This window comes from Trachemys scripta, chromosome 4, assembly GCF_013100865.1.
Source record: "Trachemys scripta elegans isolate TJP31775 chromosome 4, CAS_Tse_1.0, whole genome shotgun sequence".
Lineage (NCBI taxonomy): Eukaryota > Metazoa > Chordata > Testudines > Emydidae > Trachemys > Trachemys scripta.
The window spans coordinates 95,713,668-95,735,645 of NC_048301.1; the positions used below are offsets into that span (position 1 = coordinate 95,713,668).

General features: G+C 40.8%; 1 protein-coding gene across 1 annotated transcript in view; it reads left to right on the forward strand.

Moving 5' to 3' along the window:
- GALNT18 (polypeptide N-acetylgalactosaminyltransferase 18) overlaps nt 1-21,978 on the forward strand; it is a 420,371-nt gene that overhangs the window by 293,531 nt on the left and 104,862 nt on the right. Inside the window, exon 7 of the mRNA XM_034769997.1 lies at nt 16,834-17,019. Within this exon, the coding sequence (XP_034625888.1) occupies nt 16,834-17,019 (186 nt within the window). The remainder of the gene's footprint in view (nt 1-16,833; nt 17,020-21,978) is intronic.

A 21,978-nucleotide genomic window follows, 5' to 3' on the forward strand; every position in this document is an offset into this window, starting at 1 on the left:
GTAATGTTATATATTAGCAGGACTGTGTTCTGGCTGATGTACTCACATTCCTAGGGATAAAATGTCCCAATTAAATGAGAGAGAGAAAATTCTATTTAAAAGACAAAAGCTCCTTAATGAAAAAATGAAACATGTTTGCAGGGTCTTTTCCCAGTAAAAGAGCCTTACGTGGTAATATCCTTAACTTCTGTTTATTAACCCTTACCAAACCAGAACATACACACTAAGTATACAATGGTCACCACTCCTGAGCATGCAGGTGATCTTCCCCCTCCTGGCCAGGCAAGGTTCAGGTCATCTGGAGCTCTTGTTGCTTCGTAAAATTCATAAGTTCCGTAAGCGGGGTGGGTTTGTTTCCCCCTCATAACTGTTTCTTCTTTGAAAGGACACCTCTGTCTCTCTTGCTTTCTTTTGTTGTGCTCTACAAATACTCTCTAAGGGCAGGTCAAAATCAGTGCAGGAAATAATTTTCAGTGCTACAGTTCTCCTGACTGGTTAAACGATGCTTATCTTTTCAGAAACCTCTGGAAAGTTTGTGGTGTTAGTAACCTGGAACGTTTGGAGACACATTTAGCATATCATTTTATATGCCAATTGTATGACACAGATATATAATTGCACTATATATGGTATGTATATATAGTATTCTTCTTTTCAGATTATAAAAATGAACGTATTATGGCTTCTAGGAGCATGAACAGAAAATAAGTATAAATTCACAAATGCACATTGATCATTTTAGCACATCCATAAATGAAGATAAAAAGTTCAACCATACACACAAAATCTCTCCTCAAAATACCCCTTTGGGAAAATAAGGAATGAATAGACAGGCCTTGCAAATTACTCTGTGTATGTGTGTGTGTATGTATTATATACTATATATAATATACATTACATTCAGTATTTAAAATAAATGAACATCTGTTTTGATAGGGTATATCTAAGGTTATCATCTCCTAAACATTTGAAAGCTGAGTTCTCTTCAATCCCATTACACACACCACACACTTTGTCACTGTCACTTGGTGTGGTTTTACAACCATGTATTTTTTTATTTGATTTTTAGTAATTCATGAAAGACCCACATAGACTGCAGCGAAACTGACTACACACACAACACTGTCAAATGCACAAAATAACTGGAGGGGGAAAAACAGAGAAAATTACACTTCTCTAATTTCTTTGTTATAGTAACCTGAGGTGTTACTTGTAATAGCGTGAGGTAAAATGATTTTCAGGTAGAAATGTCGTTCTGTTTTTTTTTTTAGTATATTGGTTTCTCCTTAATTTCAGCTGTTAAAAGTTAACTGAACATGACTTTTTACATTCATGCCAGTTTTGTGAGTAGAAAAGCAGTCATTTCTTGTCAGCATGGTTTCTTGAAGCAAGAAACAGTTTTGTTAACTAACTTTAAATCATGTGAGAGAAAGTTGAGAAACTGACAAAAATTGGGGATCTTGCGAAAAGCGTTTGATACTTTTTAAAGCAAATGTTTTTGCAAAAAATCATGAAAATTGTTTAGTTTTGCAGCATGAGTGCAGCCAGAACTAGCGATCTATGTGACTTCGGTGGCTTTGTATATAATTGATATTGTGATCTTGATATAGGCAAAAATCATCTCTAAAATGCTATTGGTTTAGGAAACTACTTCATTGTGTTGATGTACTAAAGCCCAACAGTACCAGAGACTAGTATTCTCTATTTTAAGGGCTGTCATTTCTATATGATTATCATTTCACTACAAGAAATGATTCTCTTGAAAATGAAAGAAAGAACTTGCCTCCAAATTGTCATGCCTCCAGTTGTGTCAGTCATGACATCTGCAGCAGTTTGCTCTCCATGGCTTGTTCTATTTTTGTGTCAAGCCTGCAGTGGAATAATTATTTTTCCCCTGTTTAGCCCATGAATGCCTCAGCAGGTATCCCGCAGCTACAGCACATATAATTATACATACAGACAATATTACTAGTTTGCCAGTGAATTATTTTTACACTATTTCTGGGGAGAGAACGCGTTATTCAAAGCTTCCACAGGAAAGCCGATGATTGATGTAACACCGGCAGATATGTGGTGTAGCATCCCTTTAACATACATTAAAGAGCAAGAAGTATTTTAGATTTCCAGTAGAGGTGCTTTTTGCATTGCCTGCAGCTGTGTGGTCCCATGTTTCTAAATGGACAATAATGTTAACATCTTGATGCACCAACAAAGGAAATTACTGCTTGCAATGATAACGAGAGAAATAACACAGCTGAAGTCAACACACCTACTCACAAGTCAGTGGTTACAGGAGAGAGACAAATTAATTAGTGGCTTATCATAAGATAGCACAAAGTTTAATACCTTAAGGGTAGCTAAAAGTGGCACTGTAACCTCTGGTATCATAGTATCTCATATCTTGTTGGTACAGACCCTTCATTTTACTGAACTTCTGACTGGGTCCCTTGACGTAGCGCAAGATCAATCATTAATGCAAGACTTTCTGACACTGGCATAGGGCATCAGGGACTGGAAAGGAGTCTTAAAAAAACTGCGTGAAAAATGAACAGTCACAATATCTTGTCACACAAATGTTAAACCTCTGGTAATTTGCATTGGTTATACACTTTGTTTCCCACCCCCTTTCAGGGTAAAAGATGATTTCTTCTGCTTCCTATTTATGGCATAAATTTGGCAATGGAGTGACATAAGTATCAATTATTTCACTGTGCCTAGCAGCGAGATGGATACATTTGAGAAACAACCGAGTGAAGCTTTATGCCTTCAGTGACCCTGGAACCATGTTATCTCCTAGTAACACAAGCCTTGGAGTGGCTTACTGCAATTATAAAACAGCATCCCAACATACAGAGTTTAACAATACATTGTAAAAGTTTTACGGTTCGTGAAGATAAGTACAAAATTAATCCCTGCAGAACAAAACAATTTAAAAAGTACATAATGAAGCAATTAGCTAAAAGGGAGAGGAAAACACTGACAATTTAATATGGAAAGATTCTTTACATGTATTACTTTTTCCATGAGGGCATTGTACAAAGGCATAATTAATGTGAAGCGAGGCCTGTAAGGCAATTAATGAAGACTTCAAAAGTAAAATTTTAAGGAATAATTTACATTTTAAAAATTGAGGGCCAACTCTAGTTAGGTTGAAGCCTTCCATTTTTCTTTTTTAAAAAATCTTTTAGCTTTCCCTTTTGTCTTTTTCTGGGTCTATTGCAGCTTACCCTTAGAATTTTCAGCTTGGGTGTGAGAACAGTTACTGTCAGAAATACATGTCAAACTGGGTCCAAAATAGAAGGGAAGGCTCCAGGACAAAGAGAAGTGGGAATAGTCTCCCAAGAAACCACATCACTTGGGTCATTTCATACTAAGGGACAGTCCTGTGATGGCAAGGGAATGGATTAACTAATCTAAATGATCTTTTCCACCTCTAAATTCTCTGATCTGATTTCTGTGAATGCTGCTTCGAGCTGCCACTAACACAGAATAAAGACAGTTTCACGTCAATGCAAAGTTTCTTGTTAATTTCTGCTCGCTGTAATAAATACCAAGGTCTTGATTCTTTGTAAGGTTCTGCTCTGTGCACAAATGTAAGCAAACTAAGAACATATCCTACATTAACTCTGTAATTCCCACCTTTCCTATAGTGCATATATCCTGAATCACCACCTGAATGAACTCACCTCACACCGCCCAAGACAATGTGTTTAGATCTACTCTTTGGGCAGACTCCTTCTAAAGGAGGCTGTTATTGAAAGAACCTAACTGAGTTCCTGTTTAAAGGTTTGTCTTCAAGTATCAGCATGGTGTGCAAATCTCGACCTGGGCTCTCTGCAAGCCTTGCATGGAATATGGCATGAGCCAAATCCTACAGAAGTTAAGTCCTCAGTCAAAATGCTGTGATTTCAATGGAAGTTTTGTCTGAACAACAGTTTGACCCAATGAAAAATGGTTACTAATAGATTTACAGAGATCTTTCCCTAAAACACTGCAACAAAAAAGCAGTCAAAGCCCATTGGGGCATCGATGGAAGTAGGTGTACTGATTACAGTGGGCTTTGGATCAGGCCTTTAAAGCCTACCCCTTTCCACAGTGAGCTGTTAGAATACTGAAAGAAAAATATGGAACCAAGAAATCACAGAACTACTATCATCAAACGTGGCAAAATCCATCGCTCCATCACTTTCATTTGGGTTGCATCCCATTCACCTATCTGTATGTGGTCTGTTTACATTGGAAGGGGCTGAGATCTTTTCTTCATACTTGTCTATAAAGTACCAACCTCACTGTTGGCGATTTATAAATAATTAACAACAATGACAAAATAACCTTAGGTGAAACATAAGTGTCCACAATCTACAAGTATTTTATATGGTAAATTGTTCCAAACTGTCAGTGTTCCCCCCCGCCCCTGAACTCTGGGGTACAGATGTGGGGACCCGCATGAAAGACCCCCTAAGCTTATTTCTATCGGCTTAGGTTAAAAACTTCCCCAGGGCACAAATTCTTCCTTGTCCTTGGACGGTATCGCTGCCACCACCAAGTGAGTTAGACAAAGATTCAGGAAAAGGACCACTTAGAGTTCCTGTTTCCCCAAAATATCCCCCCAAGCCCCTTCACCCCCTTTCCTGGAGAGGCTTGAGAATAATATACCAACCAAATAGGTAAACAAGGTGAGCACAGACGAGACCCTTGGGTTTTTAAGACACTAAAAACCAATCAGGTTCTTAAAAGCAGAACTTTATTATAAAGAAAAAAGTAAAAGCAGCACCTCTGTAAAATCAGGATGGAAGGTAATTTTACAGGGTAATAAGATTTAAAACATGGAGGATTCCCCTCTTGGCAAAATTTCAAAGTTACAAAAAACAGGAATAAGCCTCCCTCTTAGCATAGGGAAAATTCACAAGCTAAAACAAAATATAATCTAACGCATTTCCTTGCTGTTACTTACAATTTTTGTAATCTTGGATGCTTATTTCATGTAGGCTTTTAGGAGATGGTTTTTCCTGCCCTGGTCCCTCTCTGTCCCAGAGAGAACAACAAAGAGAGCACAAACAAAACCTCCTCCCACAGATTTGAAAGTATCTTCTTCCCTTATTGGTCCTTTTGGTCAGATGCCAACCAGGTTATTTGAGCTTCTTAACCCCTTACAGGTAAAGGAGGGATTTTGTGCTATCCTTAGCTGTATGTTTATGACACAAACATTCATCTTGAAGATAATTGACTATATGTTGGGACCCACAAAAATAATGAAATCACATTGGCTGGGTTTTTTTTCTGCAGGATGTTTGTTAAAATACAAAGAACGCTTTCTTTTCTGCAGACTTCAGAGACTTGAAAATACTTTAGCTTTTTGAAAGATCCTAACAAACTATTTAATTATTAAAGAGCCTTGTCTGGAGTCCAAATATAATATTTGTTGCAAACAAGGCTATTTTGGTTTTCTAAGAGACTCTATGACGAGTATGAATTCAGCGACTATGGTACATGCTAATGAACTGCTTAGTGTCATGCAGAATTTGTTTTTGATTAGATTAAGCTACAGCAACATGAAAGGAACACTCAGTGATTAAAGAGATGAAAAAAGAAACACTTTTAATGAACAAGTGGTGCATCTTCATATGTCAAAGTATAAATTAAATATTCTAAAAGGGATGAACTTCAATGCAGTAGCTGATTTGATTGAATGTTTGTGAATTCAAACACATTTAAATGCACTTGAATGGAATTTATCCAAGGACAGAGATTTACAAATACTTAAAATTAGTAGAAATACGGACCTTTTTATTCTGAGAAAGGTTTTCTGACTCTCGAAATGGAAATTCCATTTTTTTATGTTTAAAAAGTGCTGTTTTTAATCCCTTCCCCTTAGCTGTGCTTATGACACCTGCATCTAACGGAATAGGGACCAGATTCACCAAAGCCAACTTGAGGATGTATCCATTATCCCTCCCTGTGCCAGACTGGTCAAAAGAGAGATTCCATCTGTTGTTACTACCTCAGTCCTCGCAGCATTTTTGATTAGGGAAGGGGGTTCAGAGCAGCTATATATTATGGTTAGGCTACCCCTGGATCATTCTGAGAGGATCCCTTGTATCAATGCATAAACAGTCATGGCCATGCCCCTTCCGTGGCCAGGACTGTCCAATTTTGGGCTACCGTATCACCTTGATGGAGTGGAGGTTGCCTCCGATTTCTGGTTCTGCAATTTTTCTCTCTCCCCAGCGAGTTTTCTAAGTTTTACTCCTCCTTGTATCACTGTTGAAGAAAGCCCTATATCTAGACATTTTAATGGTTTACACACACTGGTGTGAAATCATTAGTGAGTAAAGCTCTTTCTAGGCCCTAGAACCAAGAGACAAATCTCAGACAATAGTATATATTGTAATCTTAAATGCAAATTGGAGGTAAAGCCTCCAGAAAGTTTCGTGATTAAATCACTCCGTTCGGCTGTGTTTTTGTTTAATTGAAAATGTTAATTTATTAATTCAGTAAAAAGTGTATGTTGTGGGGATCAAATTCAGGTTTTGGACTACAAAAAGACACATGGGGAACTGTGTGGTACAACTGTGGGGCTCTGATCCTTACTTCCCCAGACACATGGATGCTGAACTTCTCAAACGCTCCACATGTGGAGCCATGGAGAGCCATTCCTGACTCTTCCTAAGGAGTTAGCGGGGTGTGACATGTATTTTTACACAGATCTGATCATCCAGTAGCCATGACACCTGCTTTCTTCCCTGGAGTTCCACACCCTGTTGGCAAAGGAAATTTGCCGAGGCATCTGTTTGAGCATGAGGACCTAAGGCTAGATGGACTACGGGCTCAGGATCCTACTAGTAGTCTTTTGTGCCTTTGATGACAGATGTTGCTGAATTAACTCTGGCCCTGGTAGGGTGGATGGAACTGTTTTAATATTCTCATCTGTTCTTCGTTAAGTGCCGACAGTGTACTCAGCATTGCATAAGTCATAAGGGCAGAGGCCAAACCTGGCCTAGTACTTAGCAGTACCATATTTACTGGCAGGAATTCGTGTTTGTGGGCCTTGAGGAAGAAGTGAGTTTTAAAATGGCCCTCTTCATTCCTTGCAGAGTGTGTAGTGTTTGGGAATGACTAAGGCTTGGGGTCCCACAGGGTCCAATCTGGTTGATCTTTTTGTTCAGTGTGAAGCCCCTGGGAGGGGAGACTAGGAGGCATGTTTTTGGCTGATAATCATCTGTGAGTCTCCTGTTCACCTGATCAAGTCAGAAACTTTCCCTGACTTCCCCAATATCTGTTTGAGTCTGTGACCTCTATGAAAGCCAGTGTGTTTAAGTTTAATCCAGAGTTGTTGCTGGGAGGCAGGTGAAAGCATCTTTAAGAACAGGTAAAGCCTTTGATTGCTCCTTCAACTGATGGCTTCTGCCTGTCTATTGTCTAGGAGGTTTTCAAACTTGGGGGCTTAGTAGATTCATTTCTGCTCTTGGATTCCCAGACAGTAGCAATGGACCAAAGTGCCTCCTTTCGTCTGCACCAGACTTAGAGATTAGTGTCCATTTCTTTTGGATGCAAATATTATTTCCATGGAAGTTCATGCCTTTGTCTCTTACTGCCTCCCACTCTATAGGGCTATCCTGTAAGACTAGTCTGCAGCTTCAGCTAGTGCAGAGTGTGAGCAAACACATGTGCTAAGCTGGGATGGTATGGAGGCTGGGGATAGGTTGTTTTTAGTAGCTGGATCTCACCTCTCTAACTTGCATGTATATCTGAATACAGTAGAGTGACATGTAGGAACATCTTTCTGAGATGATACTTGAGAAGATGCCTACTGCAGACTTTGGAATCTTTTTCACCAATGCAGTGTTGTGACTGGGATTGAATCATAGAATCATAGACTTTAAGGTCAGAAGGGACCATTATGATTGTCTAATCTGACCTCCTGCACAACGCAGGCCACAGAATCTCACCCACCCACTCCTGTATCAAACCCCTAAACTATGTCTGAGCTATTGAAGTCCTCAAATCATGGTTTAAAGACTTCAAGGTGCAGAGAATCCACCAGCAAGTGACCCGTGCCCCACGCTGTAGAGGAAGGCAAAAAATTCCAAGGGCCTCTGCCAATCTGCCCTGGAGGAAAATTCCTTCCTGACCCTAAATATGGCGATCAGCTAAACCCTGAGCATGTGGGCAAGACTCACCAGCCAGACACCCAGGAAAGAATTCTCCTAAGTAACTCAGATCCCACCCCATTTAGCATCCCATCACAGGCCATTAGGCATATTTACCGTTAATAGTCAAAGACCAATTAATTGCCAAAATTAGGCTATCCCATCATACCATCCCCTCCATAAACTTATCAAGCTAAGCCTTAAAGCCAGATATGTCTTTTGCCTCCACTGCTCCCCTTGGAAGGCTGTTCCAGAACTTCACTCCTCTGATGGTTAGAAACCTTCGTCTAATTTCAAGTCTAAACTTCCTGATGGCCAGTTTATATCCACTTTTTCTTGTGTCCACATTGGTACTGAGCTTAAATAATTCTTCTCCCTCCCTGGTATTTATCCCTCTGATATATTTATAGAGAGCAATCATATCTCCCCTCAGCCTTCTTTTGGTTAGGCTAAACAAGCCAAGCTCTGAGTCTCCTTTCATAAGACAGGTTTTCCATTCCTCGGATCATCCTAGTAGCCCTTCTCTGTACCTGTTCCAGTTTGAATTCATCCTTCTTAAACATGGGAGACCAGAACTGCACACACTATTCCAGATGAGGTCTCACCCGTGCCTTGTATAATGGTACTAACACCTCCTTATCTCTACTGGAAAACCTTGCCTGATGCATCCCAAGACCGCATTAGCTTTTTTCTTGGCCATATCACATTGGCGGCTCATAGTCATCCTGTGATCAACCAATATTCCGAGGGTCCTTCTCCTCCTGTTACTTCCAACTGATGCGTCCCTAGCTTATAACAAAAATTCTTGATATTAATCCCAAAATGCATGACCTTGCACTTTTCACTATTAAATTTCATCTCTCTTCCTTTCAGCCTCGCTTAGTTGGTGGCAGTGGCAGGTTGAAAAATACATATTTCCTGTGTGAGAAGATGTTGCGTGGTACCATTCTAGCTTGTCATCACACGAGTGTGCACACATGTAGCGCCACAAGGATGGGTGCCTTGTAAATGTACTATTAGTAATAATATTTTTTAAAAATGCTGTGATGTGGAGTGTGTCTCTGTCCCCACATGGCTATTAGTTTCTTTACTGATAATAAACTGCAGATTTTGTAAACAAGATTTGTAAACAAGAACTCTTCCTTTTTTTCATAGACCAGTTTCCTTCAGTTGATATTCCTACCACATCTTCCACTAGGACCATGTATTTTTCTTAGGTTAGGTTACAACCTCAACTGATCTTAGCCCTCTGAAGAAAATGCTTTCTGCTTCACAGGCATTCAAAATCTCCCAGACACTATTAGTATGCCTGACATAACTTTGAAATTCTTCTAAGACAGAGCATTCTGCCACCTCGCCATAGCTGTGAAGAAACCTTTCAAAAGGGGGAATCCTCTAAGTACTTCTTGAGGTTATTCTGATTGCTTGAACTTCCTCAGGGAGCCATGCCAAGAGCAAGGATTTGTTTCAAAGGTTCTCCTTGCAAAGGAAAATTCAGAAGGCTTTGTACTGAAGGTGGGTTTGGGTTATTTTTAAAGGATAACCCCTCTGTTAGATTTTTAACAAAACATTTTTGTGCAGTGAATCTGCAGTATTGGAATCCTTAAATATCTCTTCTAAAGCAAACAGCAGAGGGGAAACTCCCAGCAATAACAGGGCCTTCAACAAAAGCCTTTAAAAGACATCCCTTTCCATCCTGCTGAAGACATGAAAATACTCCTAGGGGCTGATCCGTCCTCTCCAGATGAAAACCTTCAGGAGTCCCCTACAGGCAAAGCCCCAATGAGATAGCTTTGCAACAAGTCTCTTTGCAAAACAGAGTACAGTAGAACCTCAGAGTTACGAACACCTTGGTAATGGAGGTTGTTCGTAACTGAACAAAACATTATGGTTTTATGGTTCTTTCACAAGGTTACAGCTGAACAGTGACATAATACAGCTTTGAAACTTTACTATGCAGAAGAAAAATCCTGCTTTTAACCATCTTAATTTAAATGAAACAAACACAGAAACCATTTCCTTATCTTGTCTAATTTTATTAAAACTTTATTTTTTTTAGTAGTTTATATTTAACAGTACTGTCCAATATTGGCTTTTTTTTTTTTTTTTTTTCTGGGGTCTCCGTTGCTGCCTGTTTGCATACTTCCAATTCCAAATGAGGTGTGCAGGGTACTGGTCAGTTCGTAACTCTGGTGTTTGTAACTCTGAGGTTCTACAGTATTAGGCATTGTTGTTTATCACTTGATTGCAGTAGCAGTCTGTATTCTTCTGTAGACCTGGTAGCTTCAAAAGTGTGTACATACATGTAGAAATTGCATACGGTCCTTTATCACATTATACATAGTGTCCTGCTGCGAGTGATCCCCCAGAAAACTAGCAATTTCTAGCTCTTGCCACCATATATAAAGAGTCTGCATCACCAACAGTAAATGGTGTTCTGCTTCCTTTAAACCATAGTTGTTGGAGTATCTTCCCTTCCACTTATATAAGAAGGCTTTTAAATGAACATTGCTGATCACCTGTCCTTGCCATGTAAACATATAGGACCTCATCTGTGGCCCTGTTCTGGCTGCTTTCCCAGCCTTCTTGTGTTGCAATGTAGCCCTAAAGCTGGTTTGACGGCTACTTGAGAATTTCCCCTTTTATAGGGCTACCCATAGGGGTTATAGGAGCCAATAAAAGGGGTATGTCCTGGAAAAAGGGTGGATGGCTGAACAAGCCATATACCTCAGTAATTCCTGACTACGTCAACACAGCCTTTGGGACCACAGGTATCCAGTGTAAGAGAGAGCAGTTCTGAGTAGTCCAGGACATCTTAGATCTTTAAGCCACTTTTGCTCTCCCTACCCCAGTCAGTTTTTTGCACTGATCACCTTTCATATAGATTGGAGGATCTGGCCCATAGGCCCAAGCAGTCAGATATGCTGGTCAAATCAGGAGAGTTACCAATATGGCTGTGAGCACAAATCGGTGCAATCTTCATGTTTTGACTTGTTGATGATTTTTTTTCTTTAATCTCCTCTGTTGTTCATAGTCCATATTTGAATAATAGTTAGCCCTGAGGTCCTGACCACTCTTAGGAACAAATCCTGTTCTCAATTACTTTGGTGTTTATCTGAAATAATGCCATTGACTTTAGCCCTTTATAGATCTACTACTCACAAACTAAGGTACCACTCAAGATGAATAAGTCTGGCAAATATGGCTCCAAGGTCAGTTTTCTTGTGGCAGACCCATGAATAGAACCCAGATCTCCCAATTCTATTCCTTAACCACAAGAACTGCCTCCTTCCTGTGCTCATCACCAACCAGAAATAGACCCTTGATTTGATGGCAAAGCCTGTTTAAGTAAACAATTGTTTGTTCTTTCTCTCTCCCTTTCCTTATTGTGTATCTAATGACCCACCAGCCTATGTTTTTAGCAGGGATTGAACCATGGACCTGCAACTCCAAAGCACAAGCCTCTACTTGAGCTAAAGAAGTAAATCCCCTAGCTCAGGGGTCGGCAACGTTTGACACACGGCTCGCCAGGGTAAGCACCCTAGCGGGCCGGGCCCGTTTATTTACCTGCTGATGCGGCAGGTTCGGCTGATCGTGGCCCCCACTGGCTGCGGTTCGCCGTCCCAGGCCAATGGGGGCAGCAGGAAGCAGCGCGGGCGAGGGATATGCTGGCCGCAGCTTCCCGCTGCCCCCATTGGCCCGAGACGGCGAGCCGCAGCCAGTGGGGGCCANAGGGTGCTTACCACGGCGAGCCGCGTGCCAAACGTTGCTGACCCCTGCCCTAGCTGGTAGTTGGAGTAATCTCTTATCTTCTTATTCAGACCAGCCACTGGCGGGTGACAAACACACATTGTGCTTGTATAATGACATGTAATTTCAGGGGGTTACACAGAATGTGGCAGAAAGTTACGTGCTTCTATTTATAACTGTAGATACTTGTATAATCGTATGCATAATTACATTGTTCCCTTCTTGGAGTCTCTTTGAGCTGAGGTACAGATGCAGTATAAGTAGAGTATAACAAATAATAAGACTTTGCATTTCTGTGGGAGTTCTACCATGTATTGCAAGGAGACGTAGGATTGTTCCCTTTACAGTTTTCATTCAGGGATCTCAGAAGACATTATAAATATTTAGGACCAAATCCTGGACTCCTTGAACTCACTGTTGGTTTTGCCATGGATTTCAGTGGGATTAGGAATTGGCCCTTGCAAATAGCCTCCCAACTTCCCTGTGAGGTAGGTCTGTGAGAAGAAAGTTTCCTTTCTTCTGACCAAAAGCTGCTAAATTCAGAGGTGTTAGTGCAGCCAGTCTCTCCTATGGGTCTGTTGGCTTTGTGCCACAGATCTGCACTTCTATAACCAGGTTGTTTTAGAACAAATTCTGGAGGCCACAAGTAAAATAGATAATGTGGGAAGCCAACATAACAAAGGGCAAAGAAATTCTGGGTGGCAGTATTGGGCCAACTTGTAAGTTCCCTATTTCAGCTGTAATAAATCAGGAAAAGCCCAATACTGCACCATCTGTTGCAGAGCTGCTCAGACAGTTTTATACTTGTAATTGTGGCCTGTTTAGAATTTACTAGCCAGCAAAACTCTAATCCCAGTCAAAATGCTTATTCTTTTGGGCTTGAATTTTCAAAGAAGTTTAAGGGAGTTAGACATGGACATTTCATTGAAATTCCATGGGAATTGAGTGCCTAACTCCCTTAGGCTCCTTTGAAAATCACAGTCTTGGCGGCCCCCTTGCATTTTTGTTTTGGTGACAGGCCCTTCCATGGGTGTGCAATGGAAGGGTTAGGGCACAAGGACTCTATTTACACCTTGATAATTCCTGCAATAGTGTCCATTCACTAAAACTCAGTGAGCTCTTCTGAGTGCCCTCATTGCTCCCAGCTAGCACCCCTGGGGTACAGGCCATTCTAATGGAGAGTAAGAAAGTGGTTGGACCACGACCTGGCCCCTATACCAGCCAGAAGAGCTAACCAGCTGAATGGGGGAGTTTGTGCTACATCCCCTCAGTGAGTGAAGGAGCCAGGGCGCACACCCTTTGTGCCTCTCGGTGCTCTGTGAATTTGTGCCTCCTGCTCAGGCAGCGTGCTTGTATGCTGCTCCCAATACAGGACTGTGGCTAATAGTCCTGTAGAGACTGTATAACTTGATGTATGAGCCCTAGATATTCAAATCATGTTTGTTTCTCACTTCTTTAGTACAAGAATTAGTAACTGGGTGGCATAGTTTCACCTTGATACATAGATGCTATAAAGGCACATTGTCAGCCACATCTGAACCTATTTTTGTTATATGCTAATCACATTTTCATGGATTTCAGGAGACTTTTTTCGTTATAAATAATTAGGTTTGGTTTAGAATCTGCTTTGCACAACTATCCCATTTTGTCAGCATCTGTATTGACAGCTCCTACTTAACATTAAGATTTTAAGTGAATTCATGCTTCTTGCAGCAGTATAATTAATTAGTCTTCACAAATAGAACAAAGACTGACGCTGTGTAAGAAAGAAAGGGAGGACTTATAGGTTTGATTAATTGGAGTTTACTGGGAGACTGGGTAATTGTTGTTTACAAATCATATTATAATATTTGTGTGTGTGTGTGTGTGTGTGTGTGTGTGTGAGAGAGAGAGAGAGAGAGAGAGAGAGAGAGAGAGAGACCGAGCCTAAAATTTCTGATCCAGGTTCAAACTCCCCTGAAGTTCAGCCTACTATAGAAATGAAGTTTTTTTTTTTCCAGCCTATTACAGAGCTGGAGTTTCGGTCTGACTTTGAGTTTCCCCAAAATTTGGAAAAAAGAACAGGAGTACTTGTGGCACTTTAGAGACTAACAAATTTATTTGGGCATAAGCTTTCATGGGCTAAAACCCACTTCATCGGATACATGCAGTGGAAAATACAGTAGGAAGATATATATACACAGAGAACATGAAAAAATGGGTGTTGCCATTCCAACTCTAACAAGACTAATCAATTAAGGTGGGCTATTATCAGCAGGAGAAAAAAAACTTTTGTAGTGATAATCAGGATGGCCCATTTCAAACAGTTGACAAGAAGGTGTGAGTAACAGTAGGGGAAAAATTAGCAGGGGGAAATAGTTTTTAGTTTGTGTAATGACCCATAAACTCCCAGTCTTTATTCAAGCCTAATTTAATGGTGTCCAGTTTGCACATTAATTCCAGTTCTGCAGTTTCTCTTTGGAGTCTGTTTTAAGTTTTTGAAGAAATTGCAACTTTTAGGTCTGTAATTGAGTGATCAGGGAGGTTGAAGTGTTCTCCGACTGGTTTTTGAATGTTATAATTCTTGATGTCTGATTTGTGTCCATTTATTCTTTTGCGTAGAGACTGTCCGGTTTGGCCAATGTACATGGCAGAGGGGCATTGCTGGCACATGATGGCATATATCGCATTGGTAGATGTGCAGGTGAACGAGCCTCTGATGGTGTGGCTGATGTGATTAGGTCCTATGATAGCGTCCCCTGAATAGATATGCGGACAGAGTTGGCAACGGGCTTTGTTGCAAGAATAGGTTCCTGGATTTGTGTTTTTGTTGTGTGGTTGCTAGTGAGTATTTGCTTCAGGTTGGGGGGCTGTCTGTAAGTGAGGACCATTGGCCAAACCGGACAGTCTCTACACAAAAGACTAAATGGACACAAATCAGACGTCAAGAATCTTTCTTAGAAAAGGCAGTTGAGCTATTTAGAATTGTATTTTTCAGAAACTAATATTTCTTGGTAGCTTTTAAAGCTGCATTGCCTACTTTATATTATGTTTAGAAATACATAACCTGAAAATAACATTTTTGTCCTCTTATTTATTTATTCTCATGCCAGAACAATTACCTGGTTCCTGTTAAATATTCATGGTGATCTTCACAGTTTTTCACTGGGATTGGTTATATTTATTCCCTCTTACAGGATTCCAAGTCCTTGAGGCAAAGATGTGCAAAAGTCTTTTAAGCTGCTTTCTCATTTGATTGTACCATGGGATCATGGGGTGGCTCATCATCCAGTGAGCTGAAACAACGAAGTTGTATCTCTCGTCCCAGCATATGCTGAACGTAATTAGGCGCCAGTCCAGAAAAGGCTTTGTAAACATTCTGAATCCATGCCACATTCCTTCAGTCTCAGAAGCTGCCAAGTGCCTAAATGCTGTATTCAATCCAGTTGCCTAAATATATAAAATGAATGGCTGAACTAAGTGTCTTCCTGGTAGAATATATGCATATAGGTTGGACAGACTTGGAGAGGTTCAATTTTCAGTTCCAGAACCTGATGTTCTGCCAACCCACCTTCCGTACTCACTAGGGACAGGACTCAAGGGAGACCAGAGTGTGAACTCTTCTGGGCTAGCCTCATTGGGAAGGAGCCATCCTTCCTCTCTTCTTGCCCTATAGGGAGGGGGTACCAAAGGCCCGGGATTTCCAGTAGTGGTGTTACAACTTGATGGTGTCCATGTCATAACGCAAGCACTGGCACATCCCAATGAAACTCTGTTTCTGCCAAATAGATCTCACAAACATTTGGGTTCAGTTCAGCAGACTCAAATGGGGCTAGTTCCAGCACATTTGGGTTTCTGCCTGAAGAGCATTCACTACGCCATTATGTCTCTTGTATTGAATTTGATGCCTTGATTCTATTACATTATAATAAGGTGTAGCTATATCGTCCCCCTGCAAAACAAACAAAGAGCTAAGGTTCAAGTGGATTTCCTCAGATACACTAAACACTTAAAAGCAAGGAAATCATAAGCCAAGATAACACTCACAACCAGCAATACCACTTTCTAAGTATTAGCCCATCACTGTTATGATACTCAATACCAACACATTCTTTAATAGAAACATCAAGCTAATGTGATAAATGGATTGGCTATCATTTGCAAGGTATGAAACTTGTGGATAGGTCATTCTCAGTAGTGAACCCTGGTTTTTGAATTCACTCTCAAAAGAAATACATTTTACTCCTATCTGGGCTGTGTTTAAAGCAAGATATAAAATGCATCTATTTTCCATGCCTCTTGGAATCTGGATTTTCTGGGATCTTCTGACATGCAATTCAGTGACTTGCTTTTCCCACTGCTAAGGTTATCTAGTTCTGAGCAGTGAGGTGTGCGTATGAAGGGGTACATGTGATCTTTCTGAGGGAAAAGTTTGCAGTTATATATATATCTTGTACAGTGCACCCAGATACTGCTGGGATCAGTGGTCAGCACATTGGCCTAGGGTGTAGGAGACCTGGGTGTAATTTCCTGCTTCACCATGGACTTGCTCTGTGACCTTGGGCAAGTCACTTATCCCTTCTTTGCATCAGTTCCCATTTATAAAGATTGCGAAGTGCTTTGTGAGCTACTGATAAATGCTAAATAAGTAGGGTTTGGGGTTTTTTTTTTTTGGTTTTTTACTACTACGAGGCTGGACGCATTGGCTAAGGAAGGATGTCTCTGGAAGTAACTGCTTAGATGATACTATAAAAATTGTCAAAGGAGTATCAGCTTTGTTCTAAGATAATTTTTGGACAGCCCAATATATGTTGGTTGTGTTTCTCCTTAACATCAGTATTATGTCTAAAACCAAAAGAGTTTCAGTGTATCTGTTGAAAGCGATAAGACACTGCATTACTGTATAGTGGTCTCAGTTTACTGACTTCAATTAGTACTGTATATTTTTTTCTAGGTATGGCAATGTGGAGGTAGTGTTGAGGTGCTGCCTTGCTCCAGGATTGCCCATATTGAGAGAGCCCATAAGCCGTACACAGAAGACCTCACTGCTCATGTCCGAAGGAATGCGCTAAGAGTGGCCGAAGTCTGGATGGATGAATTTAAAAGCCATGTTTACATGGCATGGAATATACCCCAAGAGGTAGGTTGCAAAGATCACCGGCATGCTTGGATAGCCTTAGCTCTGGGCCCAAAATATGAGCTCTAGTTTAGGACTATGTTTAGCCACCCTTATTCATATGGAGTAGCACCTTACTCTGTGAGCAATTCCATTGTCTGCAGGTTATTTAAAAATGACTTTCTTGCTGTGTTGCTTTTTTCTTGTTCATTGTTGACCCTGCAAGACTCTAACTGCAAAGTTAGTACCTGCAGGAATGCCAGAGATGAAGCTTATATGCAGTGATGTTGTAGCCATGTTGGTCCCAGGTTATTAGAGAGACAAGGTGGGTGAGGTAATATCTTTTATTGATCCAACTTCTGTTGGAGAGAGAGACAAGCTTTCAAGCTTACATGGAGCTGCTCTTCAGCTTCAAATTCATGTCTCTATCTCATTGACTGGTATACTTTTTACCTGTGTTAGAGTGAAGCCCTGTCGTACAATATGGGAGTATTGAATTTCTACCAGTCTTGCTGGAAGGGTGTCTCTTTCTTTTTCCTACTCATCTAGTAGGGCTGGAAATCCCCTTACAGAACAAGTGGCATTTCATGGTTCTAGGTCTCTATATGGAAATCATATTCCTACTTATGTTACTACGAGTAACACTTACTGTTTAAAAAAAGCAAAAAAAAAAAAAAGCAAGCAGCAGCCGCAGCACTGGAAGCCAAAATTATTAAAAGCAGAATCTTGATTTTATAGCTATGCTACATAGACTTAAATGCGTGTGTGTGTGTGTCAAAGTCCTCACTACATGCTGTGCTGTTTATGTTTACTAAATAAACAATAAAGAAAAGTGTTTAAAAATGTTAGAAATTGAATATATATTATATTATTTATTATTAGGTCAATTAGTTCATCCCCTTGAAAATACAGACTATAGACACACTCCGATACTGATTTGTAGAAATACATCATGGGCCAGATGCTTATTCACATGAGTGATCTTTGCTCAGATGAGTAATCTGACCCCATGTTACAACCAAATTCTGTTCTCAGTTCTCCTCGTGTAAATATGGTTATAACTTCCTAGAATTTATTGAAGTTATTCTGGATTTACCCTGGCATAACTGAGAGCAGAATTTGGCCTCTCATTTTAGTTTTGATTCCTTTAAATGAATCTATTTGCTTTGCAGTTGCAGCTCCCTCCAGCTGTCTCTTGCTAAAGAATATAACACAAAACAAATAAATGAACTCAAGCAATTTATTTATTTTTTTTTCTAATAAAAGATCTCTCACATCTCTTTCTGTACAATTTTGCAGCTGCAGTGAAACTGGTATTATTTGTCCTGTGACTATTTTTCGTGCTAAAAGTAAAATGATGTACTTTGCCTAAGTTAGTTTCACCACATTGGGGGGGGGGGGAAGTAATTGTAGCTAGAAAAAGACAGTTTTTTTCCCAGTTCAGTAATGGGAGTCTCTCTTGTGGAACTACTCAGAAGGTTAGAGGTCCTAAATATCTGACTGGGTCAAGGGGGTTTGGTTTGATTGCTATTGATAATGTGCTTGCACTTATGAGCAGAAGATCTGGGGAGGGAAGGAGTGGGAAGATATAATGCCATTACCAGAAGAAAAAAAATCACATTAGCTAAAACTAGTATAAAATGAAAATGCTTTACACCAAAGCAAAATTTCCTCCGGAAATTGGGTGATAGTGGGAGGAGGGGAAAGGCAGTAACTGGCATGGAAGCAGCAGCCACATCTTCATTGTATCCCTTAAGTTCCCAACTTCTTTCTCTTAAGGCTCCCTAGTAATGCATGTGCTGAGTAATCCCACAGTGGCAAACAAAAGGGCAAAGAAGATCGGATCCAGTAGAATGTTAGATGACAATGGTGTCAGTGGTTCATATGTGTAACATGCTACTGTGGCAATGAATGAGAAAGTGAAGCCTGCTATAGGCACCACAACAGAACCCTTGAGGTGACAGGCATTTTTATTTATAAGGGTTTCTCCTCTGCACAGAGTGGAAATGACCAAGAGGACTATGAGGGGAAGGGTGGTCTGGTGGTTAAGACTCAGGACCAGGGCTCAGCTGATTAGAGTTCAAATCCCAGTTTGGCCACAAATTTTCAGTAAAACCTTGGCCAGGCCATTTAATTTCTCTGTGCTTCAGTTCCCCATATGTAAAAGGGGATAAAACACCTTTCTTTCTCCTACCCTTGGGGGCAGGGACTCTCTCTTACAATGTACCTAGCATGTCTCAGTTGGAGCCTCTAGGTGCCACAGTAGTATAAAAATGGTATCTTCAAGGTTGGAGAAGTTCTAGTTTTCATATGGTTAAAAATCCATGAAACCTGAGCCTGGCAGTGATTTGGTATTAGCTGCAAAAGTGTCAGAGGAGATATGGGCCCTCAATGAGCTAACAGAAAATCCCTCTAACAGTGAGAAACTATCTTCTTGTATAGATGTGCCAGGCTGGGCCCTGCTCCTCCAACATCCCAATCCTGGTATAGGGGACATATTGGGAGCAGGCAGGGAGCATGGTGGAGTTTGGCTCCATTGTGGCAATCTGGCACTGGCTTAGAGTCCATTAGGGATCCCAAACCAAATGAGTCCTTTAAAGTCACTTGGCAGCAGCTTGATGTTTCACTGGGGTTAGAGCTGGCCTCAAGAATCAAGAAGCTGGCTCCGTCTCCCTGCCACTTCCAATCTGCTACACTAAACTTTGCTCATTGCCCAAGAGAATCTAGCTTATAGACTTAAGTGAGGAAAAACCCCAGTGGGAGTAAAGAACCCAATGAAATCACCATCTGATTTTTACCAGTATTGTTGGTGAGCGGAACAGGAAGATATGGTACAGGTTTACACCCATCGGCACATACCAAATCAGTCTGAAAAGGAAACCAACATCATTAGTGTGGGAGGTTTTTTCTCTCTATCGAAAGGGCAGGAGTTAAGCAATCTGCTGTTTCTACAGAAAAAGTGTCAGAGAAGAGAGAAAGAACATCTATTTTTTGAGTTGCTTCTTAAAGCAACTCAAAAAATAACCTTGACACAGTATGTGGAACATCCGTGCTACAGATTACCAGGAGTGTCGTAGGGCACAGAGCTAAAGGGATGAAGAGCAAGGAAAGTATGGGATTGATTATGTCAAAATCCTATATCCGACTGAGTGGCTTTAGCTCCATTGCACCTTGCTTCATCCTAAGATTCCATTAAGGGTGAAATATAAACTATGGACACTCTTTCAGCCATAGCTAGTTTCAGGAAGGGACAAAATAAGATAATGTAGATGCACAAAGTGGGTGTGTGGAAGAAAAGGCAAATTGGCTGGTCAGATATTGTTGATTAAACATTTGTACAAGTGCGACAGTAATTATGTGTTTGGACAGAAATGAAACATCGGTGCAAAATAGAGGGATTGGAACCATTATAGTGGACTTTTTTGTTCACCTGTATCAGCCAGGGCTTTTCATGCAGTATGCTGTTCCAAAGTAGCAAATACCCAGTAGAACCTACTTTTTCATGGAATAATTCCCAGAGCTGCAGAGAGCTCCTCAATCAAATGTGTCCAAAGATTTCAGAGCATCAAAGGCCAAAAGGAGGGAGCTTGTCTCATTTGGCAGGAAGAAGTGGCTACTATCTTGGGATCTTTGTATTTGAGGCACTGAAAACTTTACTCAGGCACTCAGATATCATGATGAGGAGTGTAGCATAAAATACCCAGCTAAACAGACTCAATAAGCATTTTAAAATGGAAACAAAACTTCGGAAGTGCCAAGTGAAGGGATCGCTCCGAAGAAGTCATCCTCTGAGCTAGCAAATGAAACAGAAATATGTTAAAAATGGGGTAGGTAGGAGGAGCTTGTGAGATTAGGGATCTGTGGGTTCATAGAATTGCTAACAGAATGAGATTGTCACCTCTGGGCTACTTTTTAACATAATGACTAGTCAGTAGTGGGTGAAGGTCATTTCAACCTATGTGTTCTATAGTAGTAGCCAGTAAATCTAAACATTTACCAATAGTTATTTGGGATGTTGTCATGGGTTTCGTGTAAAGAGGGGAAATACAGAAGATCTGAGAATCAGGCTGTGGTAACCAATGGTAAATTATGACTTGTTATGGTAACAACTATATGTAAATAAATTGATATTCTGGTGATTGGTGATTAGTCCTTCACACCCTACAAAGGGTTTTTTCTTGTTTTCACAAGTTCATCTCACCATCGGCTCAGAACTGGCTTCCCAGTCTTATGGGGCCTCAGTGGGCAAAGACCTTCCAACCCTTCCCTAAGGACCAGGGGTCCTGCCTGTTGGGTGGATCAGAAAGAAGGCCTTGAGTCAGTTTTAACTCAGGCTGTTTAACTAAAAATCCACCCTTTGTCTCACAGAGTGATAGAATTTAAGGCCAGAAAGAACCACTAGATCACATAGTCTGACCTCCTGTATAGCACAGGCCACCAACACCACCCAGCACCTGTAATGAGACTGCAGTTTTACAGCCCATAGGAGACTAGACTGTTATGTGCCAGAGTAGGAGGAACCAAGGAACACCAGTGCCTAAGACCCCCTTATTGACAGGGAAATGATTAAGTTTCTGAGACCCAGATAGTCCTGCCAAGTGACCTACACCCGCCTGCTGCAGGGGACTGCATGTTGTTGGTCCCTGGAGAATCCAGTTTGAACCAGTATATGTGAGCCTCTCTCCAAGAGGGGTATCTCTCTGGAAGTTTTACAGCCTGAGTGAATTTACCTAATCACTCCCGACTGCTCCTGTGGTCGCCTTCCCCCAGGGAATTTCGTACAGTTCCCTCAATAGTATATAAACATTTCCCTTTGTAATGCAATGAACTCCTAAGATACTGAAACATAATTCAATAAGGTTTAACTTAATTCAGTAAGGTTTGTCCAGGATATTGTCATATCTGTCACACATGGTTGCTCATGTTAAAGTTAACACACGTTGGTGGGGGGAAGCATGAGGAAACATGCATTGCCACTAGCTA